Consider the following 27,094-nt stretch of genomic DNA (forward strand, 5'->3'; position numbering starts at 1 on the left):
TTGGTCAAATGGCGGTGAAACATCTTCACTAGGTGGAACAGCTACATTTTTTTTTTTTGCCTATTGAAATGCTTGGCTGAAAACAAGACTGCAATCTAAAATATATTGAACATGATATGCTAATGCCATCTAGAACAATCATTCTTACAATTAAGATTTGTCTTTTCATTTTTAAGTCTAAATATTTTCTCCTGACTTAATCAACAGACTTCATCCACGATGCCACTGGGGGTGGAGGCAAACTACGTGAGTGTGTGTGTGTGTGTAGGGGGAGAAGATGTCGAGCTTCTATTCCCATGCATTAAAGTTCCACACCGAAGAAACGATCGATATTAAACCTGGAAGGTTGTGAAGGAATTGGGGGGTGGGGGTTAGTTCTAGGGGCGCCCCCCCGCGGAATGTAGCAGGAAGTAGTGAGTGGTCAAATATGAGTCCATGTGTGTCGGCATGCATTGAGGTGGGGACAGGGAGTGGGTGGGGCTATCCGATAAATCAGTTTTTACCTGCCATGGGATGGAGGGGGCGCCCCTCCTGCACACAGACTGTCAGGGCCGGGGGGGCCGGGGGGTACGCTGCGCCCTCGGCTTCCTCAGAGCGACAAGTTTAGGAGACTCACCCTCCTCCTCCTCCTCCTCCTCCGCCGCCGCCGCCTCGTCATCATCGTTGTCGTCGTCCCGGCCGCGCCGGAGGCTGCTGCCCCTCTGCTTGGACGCCGCTTGGTGGGCCTGCGAGTCGGGGGACTGCGTGACCATGCGCGAGCGCTGCAGCGCCGTGGTGTAGTCGGGCGGACGGCGACTCGACGGCGTCGTCGTCGCAGACGTGGCGGAATTGGGGCCGGGAGGGGGCGGAGACTGGCCGTCCGCCAGGTCGGAGATGGTCAGCGCCGTATAGCCGGGCGGCGTCGGGGGAGGCTCGCGATACCGCCCCTCTTTCCGGGCTTGAGGGACACAACACAATTACTTTTAATAATGACTTTTTCTGGTGATTTCGTACTCATCAAATGACTTTTTTCCGGCGCTCACATATAGAAACTCACATATAAGTCCTTTACAGGCGGCAGTGACGGGCGAGGGCGAGGGCCGCCCCGTTTGCTTGGCGTCCTCGGACCCGGTGGACGTGATGCTGCTGGTCTCGGCGTCGGCGTTGACGTCCTTGCCGCCGCGCCTCTTGATGGTGCCCGTGTCGCCCTCCGAGTCCTCGCCCCAGTAGGCGGCGGACGACGACGACGATGAGCCGGCCGAAGCCCAGCTGCCCCGCGCCTGCGTCGCCCACAGCAGGGCTTCCGGACCGCCGGCGGGCGGGAGCCCCCCTCCGAAGGCCAGCGTTTCCCAACTGCGGCCCTGCTGCATGGTCTGGATGTTGTCGTGGGAACCGGACGAGCAGGACGTCCAGGAGCCGCGCCCGCTATCGGCGGCGTCCAGGGACACGCGGTCGCCCTGGTCCTGGGTCAGCTCCTCGGAGCTGGGAGACGACAACACCGTGGGACAGCCCGCGTAGATGCCCCGGCAGTCCTGCATCGACGAGTACGACCTGCCAACCAAACGTCGCGTCACATCCTCTAGTGTACGACCATCACCAGTATTGTAATTCACATTAACAACGTTCCTTAGTGCCAAAATGCCACAAGAAGAGACCAAAGCACTACTTGCCCATGAGTGTGTAATGTGTTTGGCGCCATCTTGTGGCATTAAACAGTAGATAGGTGAATTGTTTAGTGAATTGCTGGGAATAGGTTCCAAAGAAAAACACAGATTTGAGTTACTGTATTCTGCTTCTTCAGTTAAGTTAGACAATGAGTTTGATTGTAGGTTAATTAGTTTATTAATCTGGCATAATTAGCCTTGGGAAGTTCGCTGGATGACTTGCTATTATGTTGATCGCCGAGTTTGTTAGTTGTTTAGCTGGTTGATCAGTTGGCTAGCTGGTTATTAGTTAATTAGTAAGTTTTATGCTTCGTTTGTTGGCAGGTAGGTTGGTCTGCGGTTTATCTCCATATGGTTATGGGTTACTTTGTTGATTCCTTTACTAAATTAGCTCATTAGTTAGTTGGATTGGTTGCTCATTGGTTAGTTCATTGCTCCGTATATCAGTTGGTCAGCTGATAGGTCAGTTAGTCAGCCGGTCAATTAATTAAGTCTGTTGTTTCTTTTGTAGTTGGAAGGTCAATTATCAATTACTTGGGCAGTAGGTGGTTGGTGTCTTAACAGGTTGATTAATTACCAGGTTAATTAGCTGGTTGATTAGTAAGTTTGTCTGTTAGCTGCTTAGTTAGTTGGTCAGGAAGTCAAGATCAGTTGGTGCGTAGTTTGGTCAGTCTTGGTTAGCTAGTAGGTTGCTTGGTTACTACACCAAGTAACTAGTTGTTGAGTTGTTTATTTAGTTGGATGGTTTGTTATTTGGTCAAGTGGTTGGCTAGATATGCAAAAATCTAACTTCCACTAAAGGAGAAGAATTAATTAAATTGTGGCATAAATCTTGATAAAGATGGAGATCAACCAGTTATCACTTTTGGCAACTCTATATGGAGCCGTTGTGAAAAAAGGTTGTTGTTTGCATTTGTAATGATCAGCCCAAACAGTCAAACGGCAAGCCTTGGCGGAGGTCTGCACTCTTCCATTCTACATGTGCGAATCAAGTTGCAGGAGCACTAACGTGATCACGTACCCGAGGCTGTACTGGTCGGGATCGGTGGCGGCACGCCGTTCTAGGCGCGCTCCCCCCATGTGGGACTCGGCGACGCCCCCTGAATGCCTCAACCGCCGCTCGTCCTCGAAGGATAAGTTGCTGAGAAGGCTGGAGCGAGACGACATCTCACTCTGACTGCAGTCCGAATACGAGTCACCCATGCGGTTGTAACCTGGAAAACATACACCAAAAAGTCACTTTGCTTCAATAATGACAAATTATTGTCATTAAGCTAACAAATACTGTAAATAAACAAAAATGATGTTTTAATGAAACATCACTTTGCCTCAATAATGACAAATTATTGTCATGAAGATAACAAATACTGTAAATAAACAAAAATGATGTTTTAATGAAACAAAGAAAAAAAAAATCTAATAGAAATAAATATAAAAATAATGATTTATCAATCCACATGAAATAAGTGCTACATATAAATTAATGAGGAAAATATATTAAAGCTAAAGAAAATACAAAGTGTAAATGTAAAGTATTATTTTATTTATAATTTAAAACATGCTACTAACAATAAGTTGACATTCATAATAGTATTCTAATTTAAAAAAAGTTTGAATTAATAGTTTAGGCCCTACTAGGGGAATAAAACCTTTCAGCAAATGAATATATACATAAAGTAATTACAAAATGTACAAAGGGGAAAAAAATATGAATCAGGATCCTGATTCACATGAATTCAAATAAAACTAATAGAGGGGGCAGAAGTTACAAAAAATAAAGTCATAAATGTAAAATAACTCATAACTAATTGAAGTAATATATTGGAAATTTACAAAAATCAAAATGACACTAACGAAAAAAAATGGTGACATATCATTCTAATGAGGGGCAAGAAATGAATGCAAAATGAATAAATGCTAAGATAAATGGGAAAAAAATGACACATTTTCATAATTAATTGGGGTTGAAAATATTCATTTCCAAGCTCAATTATGTGCAGTGTACAAGCCAAGCAGCAGGGGGCAGAAGTGTATCACAGTGCCACATTGGGGTGTTTACCCTTCTTGGGGGAGCTCTGCGGGGAGCCGGGAGGCGAGGAGAGCTGCGAGGAGGCGTTGGATGCCGTCGAGTCCTCAGGATGCCTGCGATGGCGCTCGCTGGCCTCTTCGGACAGAGACAGGATCTTCTTCAGAGACTGAGGCGAGCTCGTGCCTGTATCAAAGACGCAGTTGTTGGTCCCAATAGCTTTTGTCCACATGCGGATGCGCTACGAATTTATATCTAAATACAAATATGTGTTGGTTATTAGAATTCCTACTCCTACTAATAATGGTGATGCAATGCCTTACCAAAAGGAGGCAGGTCCTTGACAGGCACCTTCTTGCGTGACGGGTACAGGGCCACGGCAGGCACCTGCAAGGCCTGGGAGCCTTTGGCCAGCTGCCCCCTCTGCTGGCTGGCCGCTCTGGACACCACGGGGGACGTGTCTGCGCGGCGGACCCCCGCGTTCTTGGGCACTTGACACACAACGACAATGCGTGTTAGGTAGTGCCGGTGACGCGTACAGCAGGTTTGTGTCAGCAATATGCTGACAACAATCCAATGTGGTAAGCACTAAAATGTATTGAAAGGGTGCGGGGGGAAAAAAACTACATTTGAGTTTTGTTTTATCAGCGGCAAAGGGATAAGTCATTTTCAAGATGTATGTTTTTTATTTTTTTATTTTAGTTGCATGATCAATGATTTTTATTTTCATTTTTGGAGGGGGGGATAAAAATAGCCTATTTCTTAAATAAAAAGTTTCAAAGTGGTGTGATGTACTGTAACTTTTTTTTAAAAGTTTTGGTAAACATTGTTTTATATCTTTATGAGAAAAAAACTTAATACATGTATTTTGGGGGGCTTAATTACCTTTGAAAAAAATAGCTAACATTTTTAAAATTAAACTTAAAAACCTTGAGTTTCATTAAAATATTGTTTTACATTAAAACTTTGTTTTACTTTTTAAAAATGCTTTGAAATACAAAAGTTTGATATCCTGTAACACTAAACCCCGATTTTCTTTTTTTTTAATATAACATTGAGAGCTGTGTGATGTTACTTTCTTTTGCAATTTGAAGAAAAACAATGGCAAATGTTACTTAGATATCGATTTAAAAAATTAAAAATAGCCTCTACTTTGAAAAATTGAACTTTTTAAAAAGAGAAAAAATGGTGTGATATCTTGTAGCACACTATCATTGCTTACAATTTTGTCTAACAAAATGTTATTGGATTTTTTTCTTTTTACGTGATTTTTTAAAAATACTTTAAAATACACACTTTTTTGTAGAAATGTCTTATTTCTAACAACAAAAAAATGTCTTTCACCAATTTGTGTTTTTCTTGTAACCTTCTGACCATGTTTCGGAACGTTATTAGAATAGGCAGCGGGTGGAAAACTGCACATGGTGGTCATAAGCGACGCGACTCACGTGTGCTGACGGAGGGCTCGCACTGCAACGAGAGGGTCTGCAGGCTCTCCTCGTTGGTCTCCAGGCTGAGGTTGGCCAGGTACTGCTTGACCTTCCGCGCCATCTGGGCGTCCTCGTACAGCTTCTTGGCGTTGAGGAAGGAGCTGCGCCGCACGCGCTTTTTGTGGCCGCCCGTCTGGTTCACGTCCAGCACGGCCGCATTGGCGCTTCCTTGACTCAGGGAGCTACACAAGGCGCAAACACAAACGGAACAGACACAACTCACATTAATACAGTGCACTCTTGACTTGAGTCTTGTGTGGCAAAACATGCAGAAAAGCAGCATTAGAGCTTCCTAAAAGAATTCCACAGCATTACAGGAAGAAGAAAGCAGCTGTGAGTATAGTACTCATCTTCATAGTTGACATTTTTGTGGTTGACGTATGTGGACTCTCGCTAATCGTGAAAGTACAACCCATATTCCACAAGATTACAAGATAATTATTATCAAGTAATGAGATATGGATCTATGGAGATTAAACCCCCTAATTAGAAAACATTCATCATTACAACAACTCATGTGTTCTCCTCCAGGGCTGCCATTAAATGTTGAGTATGTGCACCACAAAAATGTCAACAATGATGAAAGGGAACGTCATATGACAAAAGCCTTATGGATATCTTCGATAGTGAAAAAATAGAAATAAAAGTAAATATTTTGAAAGTACATAGGCCATCCACTTAAAACTTTCTACAAAATGTGCTTTTTAGAATAAAAATAAAAAAACATGACCTAAATGTGTATTTTTAGCGATACAAAAAAAAAAAAGGCTGAACACAAGAAACAAATAAATGACATGACGTTTGATGCATATTTTTTGGGGAAAACGACAACGTGCATGCATTATCAAGGGGTAACAAAGGGTCGACTTTGCTGGTGGCAAGATGCCTGAAAAACACTGGTAATAATAATCGTAATAGTACAAGGGAAATACAATGTAATAAAATGTTATAACAATGTTTGAACATACAATATTTAGCATTAACATTTTGTCTGCCACCAAAGTAATAGCCAACAACTATGTGCATGAGAACTTGATACAACCCAATAAGTCATTAACACCAAGACTACACTCGATGTCGCCAAAGTAATACTAGCTTTTAAGCAAATAATAGGCTAGGTTCAAACATCTAAAAAAAAAAATCGATGAATAAACAAATTTGTGAATGACGAACTGTGAATATGCAGGGGTTTACTGTATGTTTTATTAGTAAAGCCATTCAAAGGAAAGCCAGCAAAGAAATGTGGAAGCACATGTACAACTTACCCTAAACTTCTCCACTTCTTCTTCCTAAAGGCCATGAAAAGACAAGCGTGGGGGGCAGAGGGTGGATGAGCAAGAAGAAGACAAAACAAGCTTTTAGGGACAGGAAAGAGCACCAGAGACCACCAAAGAAAATCAAACGCCACCGCGTGGAAAACAAAAAAGCCACAGGAGAGGAGCTTAAAAACCACTTAATGAAGGAACTGTGTCACCGGTTTCGACAACAGCAAAAGGCGCCAAGCTTCACAGAGATTTAAAATACATTATAAAACATTATAGAATCTGTTCAGGTTTTTTGGGGGTTCTCTCAAGGCTTCCGTACCTTGTCCTGAACATGAGGTTGGGGTCCATGTTGACTGAGGCCATGCGGCCCACGTGGCGGATCTCTTTGGCGATCATTCGCAGTTTCTCAAAGTTCACCAGGCCGTCAACTTTGGAGTCGTTACCTGACGCCAGCACATGACAAATTATTCTCATAAACAAACAAAAACAATCCTACAATCATTAAAACATCATTTTTGGTTCAAATTATGGGAACATTTGTAGATAACCCTTTGCGTGAACCAAGTAACTTGAAAATAAACAAAATGAGGACATATACGTTGAAAACGTAAGATTTAAAAAAATGGCGTGCATAACAACAATAATCGCTTTCATTGGAAAAATGTACATCCCATTTCACATCTTGTCAAACTACTTAACAAGCCAACGTACCCTCACTGAGGACATGTCCAAGTCAAAATATGGTAAATTCGATAAGTAAAAATATTTTTCCATGGCCTACCTTCGTGCAGGAAGGTGAGGTCTTTCTTGATGACAGGGAAGAGCGGGATGATGGGCGGCTGCAAGTTCTGGTTGTTGAGGACGTTTCGGTACTTGGCCATGTTCCTGGAGGGATCGAACAAGTCCTGCAGGTCGCTGAAGAGCTTCTCGTACTTGCTGGGCAGCTTCTCCCACGTTCCTCGAAGGCGGGAAACGGGAGCCAGGTTCAAACCGCTAGGCAGGAACGAAGAAAAAAGTTTAAAAAAAATAAACGGCCGTATTAAAGTGGGACAAACTCATGATGTGGCAGTCGAATAACTAAGTCAAAGAGACTACTAACAAACCATATGCAATATAAGTAACTACTTGAGCAGATAAACCAATCAACCAACACCCTAAAAAACAATTTAAAGTGATCTACCAAATACACATATAACTGTATAACTCATTTAACTAAAAAAGGAACTACCCGACCGACCGACCGACCGACCAACCAACTACTACGTGACTGATTAACAATCTAAGACAAACGAGACTAAAAACCAACTGAAAAAACAACCAAGCAAAACTAAGTAGCTAATTAGCCAGCAAACTAACTAAATGAACAACTAATTAGGTGACTTACTATCTCGCCAACCAAAAGACTAACTTAATCAACAAAGTGACTAAGTAACTGAATAACCCAACGTCTACTTTAGTGACTAGCAACCTAACCAACCAACCATTGAGAATAACCGACAAATTGGCCAGCCAACTACATAGCTGATTAACAAAATATTTAAAGAACCGAGTGACCAATTCACTGAACTACCAACCAACTACTAAGTGAGTAATTAACCAACCAGACAACCAATCACCAAAGTAACTAACTAAAAAAGTGACCAATTAATTAAGCCATTGAACAACCACCCATCTGAGTGACTAACCACCAACTGATCAAGTAACTAACTAAAAAGACAACTACCTAAGTAACAAACAGCCAAAGCCAACAAACCAAACGATGAATAAAAAATTATTGCGCAACTGTGTAACTAACCAACCAAAAACCAAATAAAAATATGGAAAACAATTAGCTAACTAAGCAACTAGCTACCAAAACCAGGCCACGGGGCGCGTCTAACCTGATGATGGCAAACATGGAGTTGAAGTTCTTGCACTCGCGGCAGTGCAGCGCAATCTTGATGAAGTGCTTGACGGTCTTCATGCGCTTGAGCTGGTTGGGCTCCCGCGTGACCTCGGTGGCCACCCAGAAGGTCTCGTGGTTGATGGCCTCCTCGAATCGCTTGAGGCTGGCGGCGGCGCCTGCCCTGGGCCGCAGCTTGAACAGGTCGTCGATGTACTCGGTGGGCTCGATGGCACAGAAGAGTTGGAAGGCGCGCATGGACAGCTGCGTGGCCACTTCCACCGTGCTCAGCTGCAGCAGCGAGATCTGGCCCTCGCGGAGGAGGTCCTGGGCGTCCTCGTCCGAGCACAGTGTCTCCGTCTCCATGTTGCTCTTGAGGTAGTACCTGTTCGGTTGCGCAAAGAAATGCTATGATGGTCTCAAATTATGTTACAAAAATGGACAAAAAAAACAAAAAAAAACAAACTACTGAGGAGATACATACATTTTGTTCGAAAGATCAGTCTGTACCATCATATCCATCATTTCTTTTTTTTTGTTTGTGCGTTTTGGATAAAAATAACGGAAACAAATTTGAGGAGATGGAAGGTTTTCGTCCAAATTTTGTAATTAAAAAAAAAAAATCCCCCACCTGAATTTTCTTCAATTATTTCTTGTTCGTACCAAAAACACACAAAATAAGTAAGAAGCACTGGGTGATTGTTTCCCTGTCTCAGATTTGATTGTTTCCCTGTCTCAGATTAACAGAGAAAAAACTGATAGCATGGAGGGGACTAGGGCTGCCCGATTATGAAAAAAATATCAATCCCGATTATTTTGGTAATAATTGAAATGACAATGATTCAAAAACGATAATTTATTTTTTGGTACAAAACAAGAAAATGTTTAAACATAAAAAATATCAAGACAAATTTCTTCCAAACACTAAGTTCCTTTTTGACCAAACAGAATTTATTAAATTAGTTATGATGAAATACAAAAGGTTCAAATATATAAATTCAAGTACGATTTCGTTGTGTAAAAAAACAAAACTGCATTAGATATAAATGCATATTAATAATAGTTTCTTACGATTGTGCCAATTTTGTAATCGTATAGTGTAAGCGTAATTGTAATTGAATTATCGATTAATTGCATAGCCCCACAGGAGACGCGTCATTTATTGGTACAACCCCCCCGCCCCCCTTTCTATTGGGGAAAAAAAAGGTGTAAAGGATTAAAAATCTATATATACATTTAAAATGTCTACATTTCATTTTATCGAGACATACTTTAGGAGATACACAACTTCAGACAAAAATTGGTTTTGGCATTTGTTTCCATTTCTATCCCCAAAACCAAACCAACATTCACAGACGTTCGTCGACAGAAATGCTAACGGAAGCCCCTTCAAAATGATAGACGGGCTAACCTAAACAGTAGGTGATTACTATTTGGTCCGGCTTGACAAAAAGGCGGATAGACTGACGATGGAAGTGTACCCAGGCTGCAGACGGGAGGCAATAAACGGACTGGGAAAATAAATAATTATATAAAATAAATAAATAAATATTGTGTGCTATATATAACTTCTAACTACCAAATAATACAACATACACACAACGGGTTGCGCGAGTGTATACCTTCCGCTCAGCTGTATCCTATCTGCCAACTTGGAGAGTTGGTCGGGCAGCCGCCTCTGCTTGATGACGCCTTCGGGTGTGACCGACACCTCGCACAGTGAGTAGGCCTCGGGCGCGGCTGTCAGCGCGAACTCCCGGATGGCCTGGGCCACCACCTCCTTGGCCGTGGTGTCCTTGCCGATCATGATGTAACGCGACTGCTGGTCCGCCTTGAACACCCGCAGCACCTGGTCGGACATATCTGCGAAGAGAGAGATTTGGATTTTTCAGCGTCATAATCGTTCTAAAAATCATGGATGTACGTTCAACCGGTGTAGACTAAAGGAATCTTACATTAAAAGGTCATGTACGACACAATAGTTAACAAAAACATTGTGGAGCCAAATAATACACAAAACGTAATAAGTGTAACGCAATAGTAAACATAACCAACGCAACTTTTGTGAATGAAACAGAAGCAACATTAAAAAAAAAAAAATCTACAAATTCTCAACATCGCTTATTTTCACCTATTGTGGGTGAATCTGGAATGTAACTATCGCAATAAATGAAAACTCAATATTTTTAGATTCATGCTTGTCATTACAACCATCCAAGCAAAGAACATTTTTGCCCTCCACCGGCATCCCAGCATTCCATGTGATTCAATTGATTAGTGTGATTAAAAAGACGCAAACACCCACAGGAGGAGGAGGAGGTTGGTGCTTGACTCGATTAGTCCCAGTGAACACACAGGCTTTACTGTAAATTAGCAAGAACTCGTAATGACCGTCAAAGGTGCAATTGTGCCCAAGGTAAAGGAAGGGATCACGGAGTACACAAAGTACTTACTCAGGTTGACCGGCACTGGAAGAACACAAATAACGTGATGGTAAATATTAGCGCAGATTAGCTGTTTTTAAAAGTGGAGCAGGATTAGCAAAGATAAAGCTCACCAGGCTGGTTGTTGAAGTCCAGGATGCGGTGGTGCGACTGGAGCAGGTCGGGGTTGGACGATGATAGGTTGCCGCTGACGGGCAGCGCCGGCGGGATCTGCTTGGACTGCTTCATGCCCACGATGCTGTCGTCCTGCGACTGGCCCACGCACACGTCGCTGCGGGAAACCCAGACGCAAAGTTACATTAAGAATTCAATGTAATGTAACTTGACTTTTTTTTTTTTAAATACTATTTCACCCAACCATAAGGGATATAACCAAAACATAGTGTACATAAAACCAACACAACAAATGAAATGCAATGCAAACAAGATGTAGCATAAACAAAATGGAACGTAACCAAAACAGCGTAAATGAATAAACAAAATGGGACGTAACCAAATCAGTGAAAATGAATAACGCAGAACTAAAACTAACATAAATCAAAGTAATCGAAACATAAGGTCAGCAAAACGTAATGACATGACTAAGATACTGGCTTTCGATTGAGGCTCATTTGCTTAAATTCCCTAGTAGAAGTTCTTAAAAGTACAAGCCCTGGAAACAAAAATGGCTAACTGTTTAGTTGCTGGTTTCGGTAACCGAGTCTTTTTTTTTCTGTGTCCTGTTATGGTTAAAAAAAATAATAATAAAAAATAAAAAAATGATTTTATTTGACATTTTTCTATTGTTGTTGTTTTTGACATTTTCGCGTTTTGGATGTTCGGGACCCACCCCCCAAAAAAAACGCACCATGCCCAACTTACTTGTAAGGTTTTGGAGGCAGGATGCTGGTGAGCGTCTTGTCAAAGATCTTCTTGAGCTTGTTGCGTCCGCCCACCGAGTTGCTCTTGACCTTCTTGCTGGCCTTCTCCAGGCCCATCACTTGCTCCACATCTACCGCCAGGTCAGGTATGGAGTAGCGGCTGGCTTTCTTGATGTCGCCGATCTTGGGCAGGTGCGGTGCGCCGTTCTTCCGGTCGTGCTCGTCCTCGCCATCCACGTCACCGTGGAGCTCCAGCTCGGGCCTGGTTAGCAGCTCTTTAAACACTGCATGGAGGTGGGTAAAATATGATTTTGATAATGCTACTTACATGGATGCATAATTTCTGGCAGGGTGCTTTTGGAGTGATTTTGAACAGAAATTGTGCTATTTGCTATGGAAATGGACAATTTTGTGGCATTTCTAACAGGTAAATATAGTATGCACTAAGTAACACGCCATTATTCATGAGAGTTAGGCGGACCCAAGTGTGTAGGGATGCCACAAGATGGTGGCAAAATAATTAAAACTAACCATACTTCTTCTAGCATGTACACAATCATGAAACCCATGTTACATAAACGACAGCATTATGTAGGTAAATACAAAATGCATTTGTGCATGTGTGTGTGTGTGTTTTACCTAAAAGGTTAGTTTTCACAGTTATGGACAAGTGCGTGTTGTTCTTCAGAATCTCATTAGCTTTGCTGAGTTGGACATTCTCAAAGTTCTGCCCATTCACCTCCAAGATCTTCACAGCAAGAAAAACAAGACACAGGAGCACTCAAGTTAAGACCATGACCTCAACAATGGACTGACTTTTATTCTTGGATGTTTTTTTGTCTGTTTTCCTGTCTCACACACTGCATATAAAATTGTGAGGTGACCGACTCCATCGAATTCGCAGCATCAAATATTCTATGCTACCGCAAATGTGGTGGACAATTTTAGTCTAGGACTTGAGAAAAAGAAAACGTTAAAGGATATTGATGAATTCAAATAGTTAAAAAAAAAAAAAAACATCTCTGTCTTAATCTGTGCCAGGAAAAACCCTGCATTAGTGAGCATTCTCGTAAAAATGCATACAAATAAAAACCTCCCAGCTAATAGCATCCACAGTTGAGTAAACGAGCGCTCCGAGTCACTTATGCTGAGATGTCAGATTTGTGATGGAACAAAAACATTTTTTTAAAGAACTGAGCTAGCTGGTAGCAGCAAGCAGTTTGTTGGCTTTCTCCTCAAAGCTGGACTTCACAAGCATTTTTCACACTTGGCGATGTTCTGAGCTTCCAGCTAAAGTCTCCTTCATCCTGGAAACCCCATCTTGAGAGTGTCTGAATCTGTGCTAAGTCTCGTCCAATCCAAACATCCCCTGAAGCTCTTCTTTCCGCTCGCTCTCCCATTTTTGCTCGCTAACTAACTAACACGCTCCACCGGGAGTCGGTCCCGACGTTCTTATTAGTCGGAGGTGAAGTTTAGTCATCCGCCTCTGAGCGCTCGTCCTTGGGCAGGGAGCAGTTGCTGTGTAGGCTAGTTGGCTAATTGCCATTGTTAGTGTGTTTACTGGCCTGAGAGGAGCACAGGATGGCCTGTACTTACACAACGGTCCAATGGGACGCTAGAGAGGCTTGTTAGCGCACTATGTTTGATCAAAGAAGGTCCTCAAGAGGTGGACTCGGATTTAGATCTGGATGGTTCTTTCAAACCAGAACACATCAAAGTATTTTATTTTTCAAGTTGCAACAAGAAAATTGATTTATTTACATGCTAATATTAGTTCAGGATGTTCATATGTGGCTCAGCCTATTACATTGTTTAGAGTGAGGGTGTGCGAGGCTGGCAAACAGTCAAGTAAGCAAACCTTTTTTGTTTTAACATTGGTTAATATTAGTTCTAGTTGTCTGTATGACTCGACCAATCAAATGGTTTCTGGTGCAGTGAGCAGGTGTGTACGAGCCGGGCATGTGGTGATGAAGAATAGAAGAAAAAAGAAAGAAAAAATATATATACATTTTTTTGTTGTAGCCAATACTAGGTCAGAATGTTTATATGAGTCTTGGCCATCCAAATGGCTGTGAGTGGAGTCTGTGAGGCGGGCAAGCAGTCAAAATTAAAATTCAAGTTAAGAAAAACACATTAAAAAAAAAAGGTACTAACGATTTAGAAAGTTTACATAAAAAAAGAGCAATCATATGTTTGCGAGTGAAGTGAGTCTGTGCGTGTGCGAGATGGACAAGCGGTGAAGAAAAAAAAAGACAAAGCGGAAGTCAACGCAAACATATTTTTTTCAAGAATATGTTTTATGCAAGCCCACTAATTGAAACAGGGAATTCTGATAAATATTGCGTTTGCCCAATAAGTGTTAATCCACTCGTTTTTAGCCATCTCTGGGGGCGGCCATTTTGTCTTCTGTCGACTGAAAATGACATCACAACTGCTCACAACGGCCAATCACGGCTCAGATTCAGAGAACAGGTCAGCTGTGATTGGTCGTTGTAAGCAGTTGTGATGTCATTTTCAGTCGACAGAAGACAAAATGGCCACCCCCAGAGATGGCTGAAAACAAGTGCATTTTGCTACTTAATTTATATTCCACAAACGCAAAATTAATCAGAATGCTGTGTTTCAACTAGTGGGCCTGCTGGGAACACATTCTTGAAAAAAATATGCTTGGGTTGACTTAAGCTTTAAAAAAAAAAAAGATTGCTAATTTTAATACAGGATGTACAACACACATGAGCAAGCGGTGTGTAAGTAACGAGCAATAAGTGGGCGTTTACCTGATCCCCTCTCTTGAGCCCCGCCTCCGCCGCCTTGCTCCCGGCCTCCACGGCATCAATGAAGACCCTGAAGCCTTTGTCTTGTCCTCCCAGCAGACTGAAGGCAAGGTCGGCCTCCCTGGACGCTTTAGTCAGCGTCACCAGGCGAGGTTTGGCTTTGGCAGCGCACGCAATGTTCAACAGCCGCAGGTGGCCGCACATTTTCTGAAGAGGAACGAGACAACATGTCGTGAGTGAGGACAGTGCGTCTTATTGTTGTTTGCCTTTTTTGAAACATACTTCTCTTTCCAGGTTGTTTTCAAACTCCTCCAGAAAGTGAGTCATGGCGGTGTCACCCTCAAAGTCGTTGAAGTGGTTGTTCACCCACAGCAAGACCACCCGTGTCACCTGAGCAACAACATTGCAATAGTTAAAAAAACACACCAATAAATAATTCCTCAAGTTTTTTCTTTTTTTTTTTGCTAAATTGTCTTTCCCCCGCCCCCCATCAAAAATGGAAATTATGGATTTTTGTCTTTTTTTTTTTTTTTTAACCTCAACTGTTATATCTCCCCCAAAAATATTTCATGTTTATTCATTTGACTTTTTCTCCCCTATGAATTTTATGCTATTTTGTTCGATAGTGCAATTTGTAAAACAATTTCAATACTTTATGTTCACATCTGTATTAAGTGTTTGTTTTTTGTTTCTCTTCTCTCCCCCAGCCCTCCCAAGTGTGTATATATATTTTTTGTTTATCTTATTTTATTTTAATGTAATTTGTTAGAATCTTTTTTCCCCAAAATACAACTAAAACTGACTTGTTTTTATTCAACTGAACATGCATGTATTCTTTTCTCAAATTTGCTTCTTTAAAAAGGGAAGAAATGACATCAAAGCCTTTTTATCTGTGGCGCTTTTGCCATTGAATTGAAAGGAAATGCCAATCTTCTGTTCCAGCCTCAACAAAGAAAAACAAATCATGTGATTTTAATTAAAAAAAAGGCACTATTTTGATTTTGTATTCCATAAAAACACAGCAATAATAGAAATAAATAAAATATAAAGAATTCAACAGTTTCTACATCTTTATTTCATACTTCAATGCCCATTGACATTGTGCTACATTTGGTTTGTGCACTTTGGCCACCAGGGGTCAGAATAATACAGATGATCATTATCCACGAAGAAGAGTTGGGAACTAGGTGGCTCCTCAGTTGTTGTTATCCTTTCGGCTTTTCCCCTCAGGGGTCGCCTCAGCGAATCAAGTGCACGCACGATTCGCATCATTGATTTGGCAAAGCATTTTACGCCGGATGCCCTTCCTGACGCAACCCTATTAGCAGGGCACACACACAGACACCATCACTGAGCGGGAATCTATCCCACGCTGCCCGCACACAACTCGGGCGCGTGTACCTCTACACTATCAGTGACTCCTAGGTGGCTCCTGAGTAAACTGCAGTAATAGTCGGACCGTTGAAGCTAGTTTTAGCCCATCCATTGCGATTAGCATCGTGTGTTAGCATTAAGCTTGCAGACTTTGGTCCTTTGCGCTTTTTACAACTGTATTAGTGGCCGCATATTGAGCTGCAAGCAGGTATTTGAGATTCCATACTTTGTCCCTGAGACTGGGGTCGTGGAACCACTCCAGTAGCTTCTTGCCCACCACCATGGGGCTGGACAGAAAGGTCCTGTACGTCAAAAGGAAGTCCTCGATGTAGGTGGGGTCCACCACCGAGTGCTCCTCTACCAGGTGCATGGTCAGACGCTCCGAAGTGCCCTGACCGGAGCGCAAGCAAGGTGGTGTTAAAACAAAGAAAAAGCAACAATCACAATGATGGTGGTGGTGGTGGTGCTCAGCAATCACCTTGATGACAATGTGTCCTTTCCTGGTGCCGGTTCGGTCCAGTTCTCTGTGCTCCTTGACCATGACGATCTCACCCTCCTCCTCGACCTTCTGCATGTTTTTTTCCACCTGGTTCAGGATGCAGCAGTAGTCTTGCTGGGCTATGCACACAAACTACAAAAAAGACGTCCAAAACAAGTCAGATTTTGTGGATGTTAAACCTCATCGCATCAGTGTATTGTGTTGACATTTATCCTTACGCAAATTTATTTTCTTGATAAAGTCAACATTGTGTTTTTGATGTGTAACCCTATTGACACTTATTTTTTCTAGACATCAAACCATAGACATTTCTTCTTCATGTACAACTACAGTATAGCAATATTTTTTTGTTGGTTTAACATCAATATTTTTTCTTGTTAAACCATATCAGTACTTATTTTATTGATGTTTAACAATTTTGACCTCTTTTCGTGATGTTTACCTACAGTATAGCAACATCTGATTGCTTGCTGTTTAACATCACTACTTCTTCATTTTTAACCATATCGATAATTATTCTGTTGATGTTGACGTATTGACAATTTTTTCGTGATCTGTTGGGTTCATTATTTGGTTACAAATCAGCCAGGAGATTGTAACAGGAAGTGATAAACCAGGAAGTTTTTCTTGATAAATTGTTACACAAAAGGTGGAAATGTCGACACCATTTTTCTATTCTGCCGCATTTTATTTAACTGTTCACGGCTTTGCACTTTTGATTTTTATGTACATTTGAGTGGAATACAGAATGCATGTGTATGTGACTATCAACTTATTCGTCATTATTTCCTTGAAAATTAACGTCACCATCTCGACACGTATGTTGTTGCTGTAGTGATATTAAATGTGTGATGAGGCTGAAAATGGTTGAAAAAGGTACTTCCTTTTTACTACTGATCATTTCAAAACAAGAGGTCATCGAGACCATGCGCGAAAACGCTGCCTGAAAACGGCCCATTAATTCAACTCCCAGGAGAGCATCACAATTGTGAACACCGAGGCCCCTTGGGGGTGCCTTTATGAGACGCCCGGGCGAGAACATTAGCTGCAAACGACCTCCGCCATTAAGGCGCCTAACAGCCGTGTAACGGGCGTGTTTGGTGGCATGTGAAGGACACGCTACCTGGCAGTCGTCCACCTTGGTCTTCATGGCCCCTTTCATGTACTCCTTCTCCATGGTGGGCGACACCCCAAAACTGTTGCCCATGCACAGGATCTCCGTTCGCCCCTCGGGGTACGTCACCTCCACCGAGCCGTTCAAGATCACTGACCAGGAGTCGAGCTGGAGACCCAACATCACATCGCATAATTAGATGCCAAGGCATCGCTAATGCTGCATGCTAACTCATTCAAAGGAACCATACTCTGGTAAACCGCACAAATTTTACTTTAATTGGTCAGAAAATTAAGATTGTGTGAATACACATAATGCATCTTTGTTCTATAGTGGAAAGCAGCATTTGAATGCTCCCCCATTAAGTACAATTATTTTACTTGCATGACATGTGACTTACAAGTCAACACAGCCTGAACTGTTATCGAGGACTTCATCATGTTGGCAGTTTGCCCTCGTACGGATCATTTCTATTACTTCCTATGGTTCAAGCATGTTCAGTCAACCCACTGACTAAAGCGCCCGGTTCTATTGTGGGGCAAAACTGTGGCCATTGAAAGCCGCGTCTCGCTTCAGCCGCCCGAGGAGGTCCACAGGGGGGACGAGACGCTCTGCATTCAGCTTTAATAGAGCGGATAATACATGAAACGGGAGACGAAGAAGAAGAGTCACTTCGTTTTTTTTTTCTTTTTCAAACAAAATCAACGTACCTCCTCGCCGTCGTTGAGAACAATGGTTCCGGCACGCTCAACTACGGCGAACACCATGACGGCACACAGTTCACGCCGTACCGACATGGTCATGTTGGCAAAGGCCGGCAGCTGATGCATGAACTCCAGTAATTGCTCTGCGGGAGGAGGGAGAAAAGAAAAGAAGTGTTTACTGCAGGGTTTCTCAAAACTTTTTGGGGTTAGGGAGAAATGTTTCCATAGATCCCATTAGCTGCGCTAGCTTAATGCTAACACAATGCAAACCGCTATTGATAGGCTAATGAAACAAGCAGCTGTTGTTGACGTTCTGACCCTTTTAAGTAATGGAATTTTAAACACAAATGCTGCTGCACTACATCAAATGTGTAGAGTGACAATATAATATTACTCAGAGGCATATATTCTTTATCATTGTGACTGTCTTCTTCGTGTATATACATATCTATTGTATTTAAATATTGTACTTCCCCTGGTGGCCAAAGAGTGCACATAAGAAGGACCTGCACAATGACTTAAAGCAAAGTGTTCAATTCTTTACTCTCTATTAAAGTATGTTTTAATTGCATGCTTTTATAATTGAATTTGCCCAAAAGCTAAGGTAGGGAGGAGTTACCAACCATCTCCAACTGAAGGTAAGCCCCTTTTTTTTTTACACCAAATTAATTACTGTAAATTATTTTGCAGACCCCCAAGTTATGGCTCAGTTTAAGTACATCTGGTGTAGTGGTTGACATTCCGTCATCACCACAGCGGCTCTCACGTCCAACATCAATGCCATCGAGTACTTGAGGTGGTGAGCAGAATTAAGTGCTGACGCGTTGCCCTCTGTGACCTCACTGCAGACTTCACTGCAACATACCATCCACTGACCATCTTTTGGTTTTAAAGTGTCTGCTCAGTATAATTACTATACGGGAAGGGTCTACTACAAAAAAAAAAAAAACTACCTAGAGAGTACAGGCATATTTTCTTGAGCATAAAGCCAGATGGTATTTGACAAAAACAGTCCATATATTTTCAAGATAATAGTTATATATTTTTGTGACAAGTCATAATCCTGTGAAAACAAACTGAACATTTATGAGAAAAAAAGCCATCAAGAATAAAGTTGTGGGTTTTTCTTTTAAGGAAAAAAGCAGCATAGAGATAAAAAGCTATATTTTTTAAATTAAGTCACAGGACAAACTAGCATTTTTTCTGGAAAAAAAGAAGTCAGAAATGTCATTTTATTATCCAATGAGGATGAAATACCAGTATTTCTATTGTTTAGGAAAAAAGTTGGCTATTTTCCAGAAAAGGGTTGACTTTATTTGCATAGGCTTATGACTGACTTTTCTTGAAATCTGACTTGAAGAAAATCAGAATTTAGCCTGACAAGGTTACCACTTTTTCTTTTGTGATTGAAAATAACCTTTTCAAATAAAAAAATTGACCATACTCCCCAAATTATTTCTTTTAAAAATCTACAACTGTTTAGTTATGATTTTTTTTTTTTTTTTTTTAGAAAAAAACATGACCATTAAAAAGTCTTTATATAAAAAGAATACTGACTTATTCATGAAAAAACAAACTCAAGATTACAGGTTTTTGTACTGAAAAATATGTAAAAAATATCAAACTAAAAAGTAGGCTGACGTCTTATGACTCTAAAAAACATATTACTAATTCATGAGAAAATGCCTTCATTCTCAAGAATACATTTTTTTTTAATTTACTTCTTGAAAACAAATTGCTGTATTTGTTGAAAATGATTTTTTTTATTCATATAATTGACTGTTTCCTCAAAATTATTCTACTTTTCAAGAAAAAAACCCAACTTAAATATAACTTTCTTCTATTAGTCTATTAAACTCTTTTACTATTCACCATGTGATCCTGTCCGCCATGCAACTAGAAAATCCTCCAAATGCTTAACCCAAATGTTTAATATTCACAATTTTGAATATTTGTGTCCGGCAACAATCAGGTCTCGCGTGTGAGGAAGGAAGCGTTTGAATGTTTGATGCGCTGGGCGAGGTGAGAGCTGCACGATGTGCCAGGAGTGACCTAGAAAAAGCCTGCTGGCATGAACAGGGGCGGGGGGATGGTGGGCAGGCTGCTGCGGGGGAGATTAACAGTGGAGATGGAGGAGGAAGAGGAGGAGGACAACGAAGAGGGCACTCACTCTTCCTCTCACTAAAACCGACGCATCCACCTCCTCCTCTTGTCAACATTAAGCCTCTTCAAACACACATTGTGGAGCCCAGCTTTGATGGGATGGTACAGAAAAAGTTCTGTGAGGCTAACATACGTAGTTTGGGGGTTTAATTTGTACAAAAGCATTTTACACACTAATGTGAAACAATACTTTACATATAGTTTCACATTGTTTTGATAGAAAAAAATGAGTTACATAAGGCAGAAAAGGGAAAGTGCAACATCAATAATTTTGTCTTTTTTGGAAAGTGTGACACTCATAGTTTGTCCTCTTTTTAAGAAACAAGAACTTCAATAGTTTGACTTATTTTTTAAACGATGTGACAGCAATAGTCAGTCCACTATTTTCAGAAAGTCCATCAACACACAGTTTGTCATCTTTTTAGTTAAATGCAAAATCAATATATATACAAAATCAGTTTGTTTTATGGAAAGTGCAAAATGAATTGCTCTTCTTTTTCGAGAATGGGACACAGATGTTTGTCTTTTTTTAAGGTAAGTGGATAATCAATGAATAGGCTGCAACTAACTATTTTAATAATCAATGAATCTCTCAGTTTTTGATTAATCAATGAATGGGCTAAAAATGTCCCCCCCTGGCCAAATTTACATCCCTTAATCACTAAACTGGACATTATTTAAACTCGGCAGTGCAGATGAGTGCACAAACATTGCTGCATGACCATACAAGAGTAATACATTATGATTAAACATTTAAAAATAAAATAATAAGTAAAAGTTGAGCTCAAATTATAATAGGCCATGGACCGATACACAAAAACATCCAAAATACGCTATACAATATCTGCAAAAAAAGTTTTTTGTTTTTTTTAAATCACCCACTGTCACTAAATTACCTGCTGTATTGATTTATGACAATGGCGTGATGGAAGTTTCAGACAAGTTAACAAGAGCGGCATGCAGTCAAAATAGCTGCTAGCCAGAGGCTACGCTATGCTGTGTTTGTTTACAGAGTAGATGCGTGGGTAGAGTACGAGGCAATTACATTTCCTGCCACATATTTAATGTGTTCTGTGTGGAAATAGTACCTAACGTGTCTTTGGTTTCTTGGATTTGCTTTTCCCGTGTTTGACACGAACCACGTTTGGAGTTGTCTTTCTTTGTAGCACAAACAACGTAAACCACCATCTCACCTATGTCATCGTCCGTCCTGTCCATGGGGTCCTTCTCCAGGCAGTCTCGGACGATGTCCCGGCTCATGAGGGGGTCCGACGCTCGCTCGATATCCTCCTCGTCGTCGTCCTCCTCAGAGTCGACAGCTGTCTCGGGCAGGCCGCTCAGGTCCATGTCACCCGGTTCGTTTTCAGTGGCCTACAAAGAGGGAAAAATCGGCAATGGTTTTAAAAGTTGTCTTGGATGTTGGACGAGTGGTTGAGGTTTTGACCGAACAATGCAGTAAAGCGCTATCCTGCCATCACTATCCAGCAAGCTCACCCCAATCAATCCAAAAAATAAATCAACAATGCTAAACTACGGTTTACAAGCAACCAACAATCCAAGTCAAAGCAAAACTCCTGTTGCAGAGTATCTCCTGAGTACAAAATAGTAGAGGAAAACAGCCAGACGAATATTAGTTGAAAATTATTGAAATTTGATATATATTTTTTTTAAGTTCAGAAAATATGGGAATATTCTTAGAAAAAGAACCCCCCAAAAATTCAAAAAAACAAAAATATTAGACAGAAAATAGACAAAACTGTTGAAAACGTTCACATGAAAAGTGATAAAATATTAGAAAACAATACATGCTTTAGACCAAAATAAGCAATTTATAAAAAAATAATAAAAAGAAAATACAGAAGATTAAACACGAAATTACAAAAATACCTAAATATTATGTCATACTGAAACATTAGATGCAAAAACGCAACTGTTCAAAAATAAATTTTATGAAAGATAAACAAATTAGGAGAAACAAAAACATTAGGAGAAAAACAAAAATAGTTTGAAAAAAATACTAAAAAAAACCCTAAAATATTAAGAAAAATATAAAATCTTTGAATATTGTAACAAATTATATACATACATATTGGAAGAAATGTTAAATTTGACATGCAAATATTAACAAAAATATTGCACAAAAGAGGACAATAAAGTTGAATATTGTCGAAAAATACAAAAAGACTAAAATAATTCAGAGACTCAAAGCTATGCTCCAGCTTCGGACAAAGCAACAAACTCCAAACCAAAGCAAAGGCGCATTGCACAAACGTGCCCAGTTTCGACCACTTTCTCAGCACACAACCACACGTCGGCTCTAGCGCTGCATGACAAACAGGCTGCTGCGCATAGAAACAAGCTCATTAACTCCCAAGCTTTTTCTGAGACCCCGAGTCAGCGCAAGCCTTCCGGCTATGTCCCGTTCTTTGAAAGCCTTGATGCAATTACTCCTGCTTTGGCGCTATCAGGAAAACAAAATAGTGGAGGAAAATGGCTGGCGCAAAAGCATCTTCAGCAAGCTCACCTCATAGGCTAGGGGAGAAAATGTGGTCTTGGCAAAATGCCTGCAAAATTCCAGCGCCAGACGCATTGTGGGCGCAATTCACACTTTTAAAAGGTGAAGAGTACCAGAGACACAACTCGTCTTCTCGTGTCATCATCTTCTCAAATGCGAGCCAAGAGCGGAGCAGATCATTAATGATTCATCAACATGGGGTCGGCGAGGACAAATGGGCGTGTACCTACCGGTGGGTGGGGCCAGCCCATGTGAGGAGTTTTCATGAAAGATGGAAATTTTATATCACAATTAATGCAAGAACAACAGTTGTAGTTGGCGTAATGAGAGGGAATGGCACAAGTCAACACAGTGATGATGGTCAAAATATTACATTAAATAAAGAAAAAATAAATTAAAAAATTTAAAATATATATAAAATAGATTTAAAAAATGAGAAAAATGTAAAGAACAGAAAAAAATACTAAATTAGGAGAAAAACTTCCAACTTTTACAATATATACAAGAACAAAGCTGTTCAAATATTTACCAAAAATATTAGGCAACAAGATAAAAATTACAATATAATGCTATATAAAAAAACTGTGAATAAGACAAATTTGAAATGGAAAAAAATGGAAAATAAAAGATAATGTATAATACAAAAATATACAACTATATGATACAAAATAAAAAAATATTAGATGAAAAATTCGCAAACAAAAAAATTCTAACATTTTAGGCAAAAACTAAAATATTAGACGAAAAGAAAAAATATATAAAATTATATACAACAAATTACAATACAAAAAATGAAGACAAAACATGTATTACATGAAAATGTTCAAATTTGCAACAAAAATATAAAAAATGGAAAAGTTTAAAACTAAAAAATTCCCAAAATATCAAAGGCACAAATGAGAAAATACAAAATATTAAGTCACGTCGAACCGTAAAAAAACAGACTAAAATCACAACATATATTTAAAAAATGCTACATAATTACACAAAATAATACAACTATTATAACAAAACAATAAAAATTATGTCCAAAAATTCCAAAATTAGAATAGTAAAAAAATATTACCCAATATTCAAAAATGCAATAAAAAAGTTCAAAAATATTAAATGAAAAGTACAAAAATATTAAGAAAAAAGATATCTTCAGAGTTATGAAAACGTCAACAGTCCAATACTAGCAATCCAAAATAGCAGACACATAATCAGGAGGCGAAAGCGAATACGCAAGTAAACACAACTCCCTATCATAAACTCAGAATAAAGTAATCTTACAAAGTGGACAAATCAGAGCGCAAATGTCGAGTCACTGCTGCCTTTAAACAAAGGGCGCCCTTCCATGTTTTAAGGGCCCCGCCATTCGTGCCATCCGAAATCCATATAAACGTGCAGCCGCCATTAAAAGTCAGCAGTTGCTGTTAATATTTCATCAGGGCTATTCTTGGATCAATGCTTTCAGAGGCCGCTTGAAGGACCAGTGTCATCATTTATTCAGGCACGCACACACAAAACCCACACAGTTCTGTCATGTTGAGGGCGACCGTGAGAACGGGCTCTCGTCGGTAATTAAGCTTTTCGGAGCATCCCATCCAAAAACCTCCAAAGTCAGCACTTTCTGACGAGCGAGGAAGGAAATCGCTTCATGAGCTCCCAAGAGAAACTATTAACCATACTGCATCCAAAAACATGATTCCAAATGAGTTAAGTTTTTATCCGAGAGGAGAGTGTGGGCAAATTCACAAGAATAAAAGTGGTCACTATGAAAAAGTCCTGAACTAAAGAACATTTCATATAATGCATATAATTTTAATGTTATAAAAATATTTTATTTTTTTCTTCTATTTTGTACATTATATATACAATATAATATTTCAGCTGGCATACAGTGGATATAAAAAGTCTTCACACCCCTATTCCAATATCAGGGTTTTGTGATTAAAAAAAATAAATAAATTTAAAAAAATCATTTCTTACACCATTAATGTGACCGAGGCTGGGCCATTATGGAAAAAAAATAATAATCACAATTATATTGATTATTTCATTGACATTGAAATCACGACTAATAAACATGATTGTTCAGTGATATATATTAAAAAAAAAAGGGTATTCAACTACCAAAAATCAACTTTAAATATAACTTGAAAGAACAACCAGAAAATAAATGAGGAACAAGTAAAATAATAAATTATTAAAATCATAGCAATAAAAAAATTAAAATAAAAAAACTAGTTGTTGTTGTACGTAGCTTGGCCACTTAAGGGCAGGGTAGTGAATGCACGGAGATACGGTACACAAAATGTCAGCAACTGTAAAGTGTCTGATTAAACACAAATAAAGTTCAGATGTTAGAGTAGACTTCCTGGGTGTGCAGACTGTTTATAGCCAATGAGGTTCATGTTCTAATGGAAATGTTGTTGTGGACTGGCTGGCTGGTAAAAGTAAATGTGGGCTTATGTTCTTTAAACAACAAGACGTCGCTTAATGGCCTTTGCTGTGCAAATGCGCAATGGAACCCCCCACTGTGGGCTCTTAAAATAAACCCACTGTGGGGTCAGAGGGTGATTAAGAGCAGTTATCACATGATGTCACCTACCTATCAACCATTTTCTTAACTAAAATAATCATTTGTAAACTCATTATATAGCTGGCATATAGCCAAGCGCAATATTTGATTATTACATAATAACCAAACATACAAAATGTTAAAACGAAAACCACAAAAATATTGCCCGATTAAATAAGAAAACTATAGTATGTAATGGTAATATGGTAAAATATCAGAATGTAAAATGGTGACATGAAAAGTATTAAATGCAAAAATTCAAAATATTAAAACAAAAAAAACTATGAGGTGAGAATTACACAAATTTTCAACGAAAATATGACAAATACACAAAAAATACGGAATAATACACAAATGGATAAATATAAATATGTATATGGCGACACAAGTGTGAGATCAAAATCTACACAAATACTCAACGCAAATATTTTAAATTACTGTACATAACTGTTAAGAGTAAAAATACCCCCCAAAAAAGGGTAGAAAAAATACAGGGCGGAAATCTTCAGAACTACACAAAACTATTGAGGAGCTTCAAGACTAAAAGCAGTGTCAGGACACAAACTGCAAACTGACTGTGTATGTGTGCGCCAGATGGCCTTAAGATCACTGTCGCATACCGGCCTGTCAAAAACACACACACACACCACACACAAACGTGCACAAGGTTGATGTCGAGTGATGGTGTGGACTCTGAAATGGAGCTCGTAAAGCATGTGACGGCGTTAAGACGCGTAGGCATTAAGAGGATTAGTCGCTGCAAGATTTTTGCGCTTTTTAAGCCGTTTTATTTACGCCCACGGGGGTGAGGATGCTACTTTTTATGTTCTTTTATTAAAAATACCTTTCGTTAATCCATCAATTTCAACTGCTGCATCAGTTCTGCTCACGTCTACCTTTGAAAGTTCACACGTTTGAATGAAGTTGGAAACCATCCATGGCCAGACAAGCATGCATCTCCACATTTTACTTCTTTGAAATTATCAATGTATCAAATATCAAAGTTTGCAGGTACATGCTTCCACATTTTGTGTGGCATTTTGTTTGATGTTACAGTATGATTCAGATCTCAGCGGAGTGGCCAACAAAGTTTGCGCATATGTGCTTTTCATCGTCACGTTCACTGTCAAGCCGGAATCTATCCATGCTTCTGTTCAATGAAAAGCATGCATCGCTTCAATTTTTGGGATATTTCTCTCATGTTGCATTGTGCAAATCAATGGCATATTCGTGCTGGATGTTCTGTGTAAAACAGCAAAGTTGGTTACATGCGAGGTCTTCTGTTTGCCAACAATTGTTTGGGATTTGTGAGGACAAAGCGACCGATTTTCTCCCTGCCCGCGTTCATGCTTTACCCCGCCGTCAACTTTACGCACACACCAACCAGGAAATTACGCAAAGACAAGACGTTACACACAAGCATGATGTTTCACCATACGACGGCAACACATCCTGCTTTGTGCTCTGTGGAGGTAATGTTCAATGACTACGACTCTCCGACAACAACCCCAGCTAAACTTAATTCCTCCCCGACATTCACATTTCTTAAGTCTCTCTGTCAAGATGCAGCACTTCCTTGACACCAATCACTACTTTCCAATCAGCCCGGGCTTTGGTACCAACTTGCGGCATCTTAGTGCAGTATTGAAAGCGAACAAATACACAAGCTGAGCGAATAGCAGGGTGGAGATCCCCCCCACGCCCCTCCGAAAAAAAAATCCTTGTTGAATGAATAAATATGGGTTCACTGTACTTACCATCACACCTAGCTATCGAAA

The 27,094-nt window shown here is 40.1% G+C and overlaps 1 protein-coding gene across 10 annotated transcripts in view; it reads right to left on the bottom strand.

Moving 5' to 3' along the window:
• The window catches only part of rapgef2b (Rap guanine nucleotide exchange factor 2b), a 113,981-nt gene that overhangs the window by 3,393 nt on the left and 83,494 nt on the right, over positions 1-27,094 (bottom strand). For 6 of the 10 annotated variants that reach the window (XM_086055284.1, XM_086055318.1, XM_086055327.1 and 3 more), the window contains 22 exons: positions 21,432-21,609; positions 18,082-18,218; positions 17,381-17,539; positions 16,237-16,389; positions 15,985-16,149; positions 14,667-14,774; positions 14,388-14,591; positions 12,250-12,358; positions 11,612-11,894; positions 10,864-11,021; positions 10,760-10,774; positions 9,929-10,169; positions 8,305-8,691; positions 7,206-7,417; positions 6,744-6,867; positions 6,425-6,448; positions 5,118-5,341; positions 3,993-4,160; positions 3,703-3,855; positions 2,665-2,857; positions 1,037-1,530; positions 504-937 (listed from right to left, as the gene is read on the bottom strand). In XM_086055284.1, coding sequence (XP_085911410.1) covers positions 546-937; positions 1,037-1,530; positions 2,665-2,857; positions 3,703-3,855; positions 3,993-4,160; positions 5,118-5,341; positions 6,425-6,448; positions 6,744-6,867; positions 7,206-7,417; positions 8,305-8,691; positions 9,929-10,169; positions 10,760-10,774; positions 10,864-11,021; positions 11,612-11,894; positions 12,250-12,358; positions 14,388-14,591; positions 14,667-14,774; positions 15,985-16,149; positions 16,237-16,389; positions 17,381-17,539; positions 18,082-18,218; positions 21,432-21,609 — 4,281 coding nt within the window. In that variant the 3' untranslated portion in view covers positions 504-545. The remainder of the gene's footprint in view (positions 1-503; positions 938-1,036; positions 1,531-2,664; positions 2,858-3,702; positions 3,856-3,992; positions 4,161-5,117; positions 5,342-6,424; positions 6,449-6,743; positions 6,868-7,205; positions 7,418-8,304; positions 8,692-9,928; positions 10,170-10,759; positions 10,775-10,863; positions 11,022-11,611; positions 11,895-12,249; positions 12,359-14,387; positions 14,592-14,666; positions 14,775-15,984; positions 16,150-16,236; positions 16,390-17,380; positions 17,540-18,081; positions 18,219-21,431; positions 21,610-27,094) is intronic. The other 4 variants (XM_086055292.1, XM_086055361.1, XM_086055308.1 and 1 more) reach the window with 3 other exon arrangements.

Source organism: Filicampus tigris, chromosome 2 (genome assembly GCF_054856515.1).
Source record: "Filicampus tigris isolate MCC_2025a chromosome 2, RoL_Ftig_1.0, whole genome shotgun sequence".
In the NCBI taxonomy this organism is placed as follows: Eukaryota; Metazoa; Chordata; class Actinopteri; order Syngnathiformes; family Syngnathidae; genus Filicampus; species Filicampus tigris.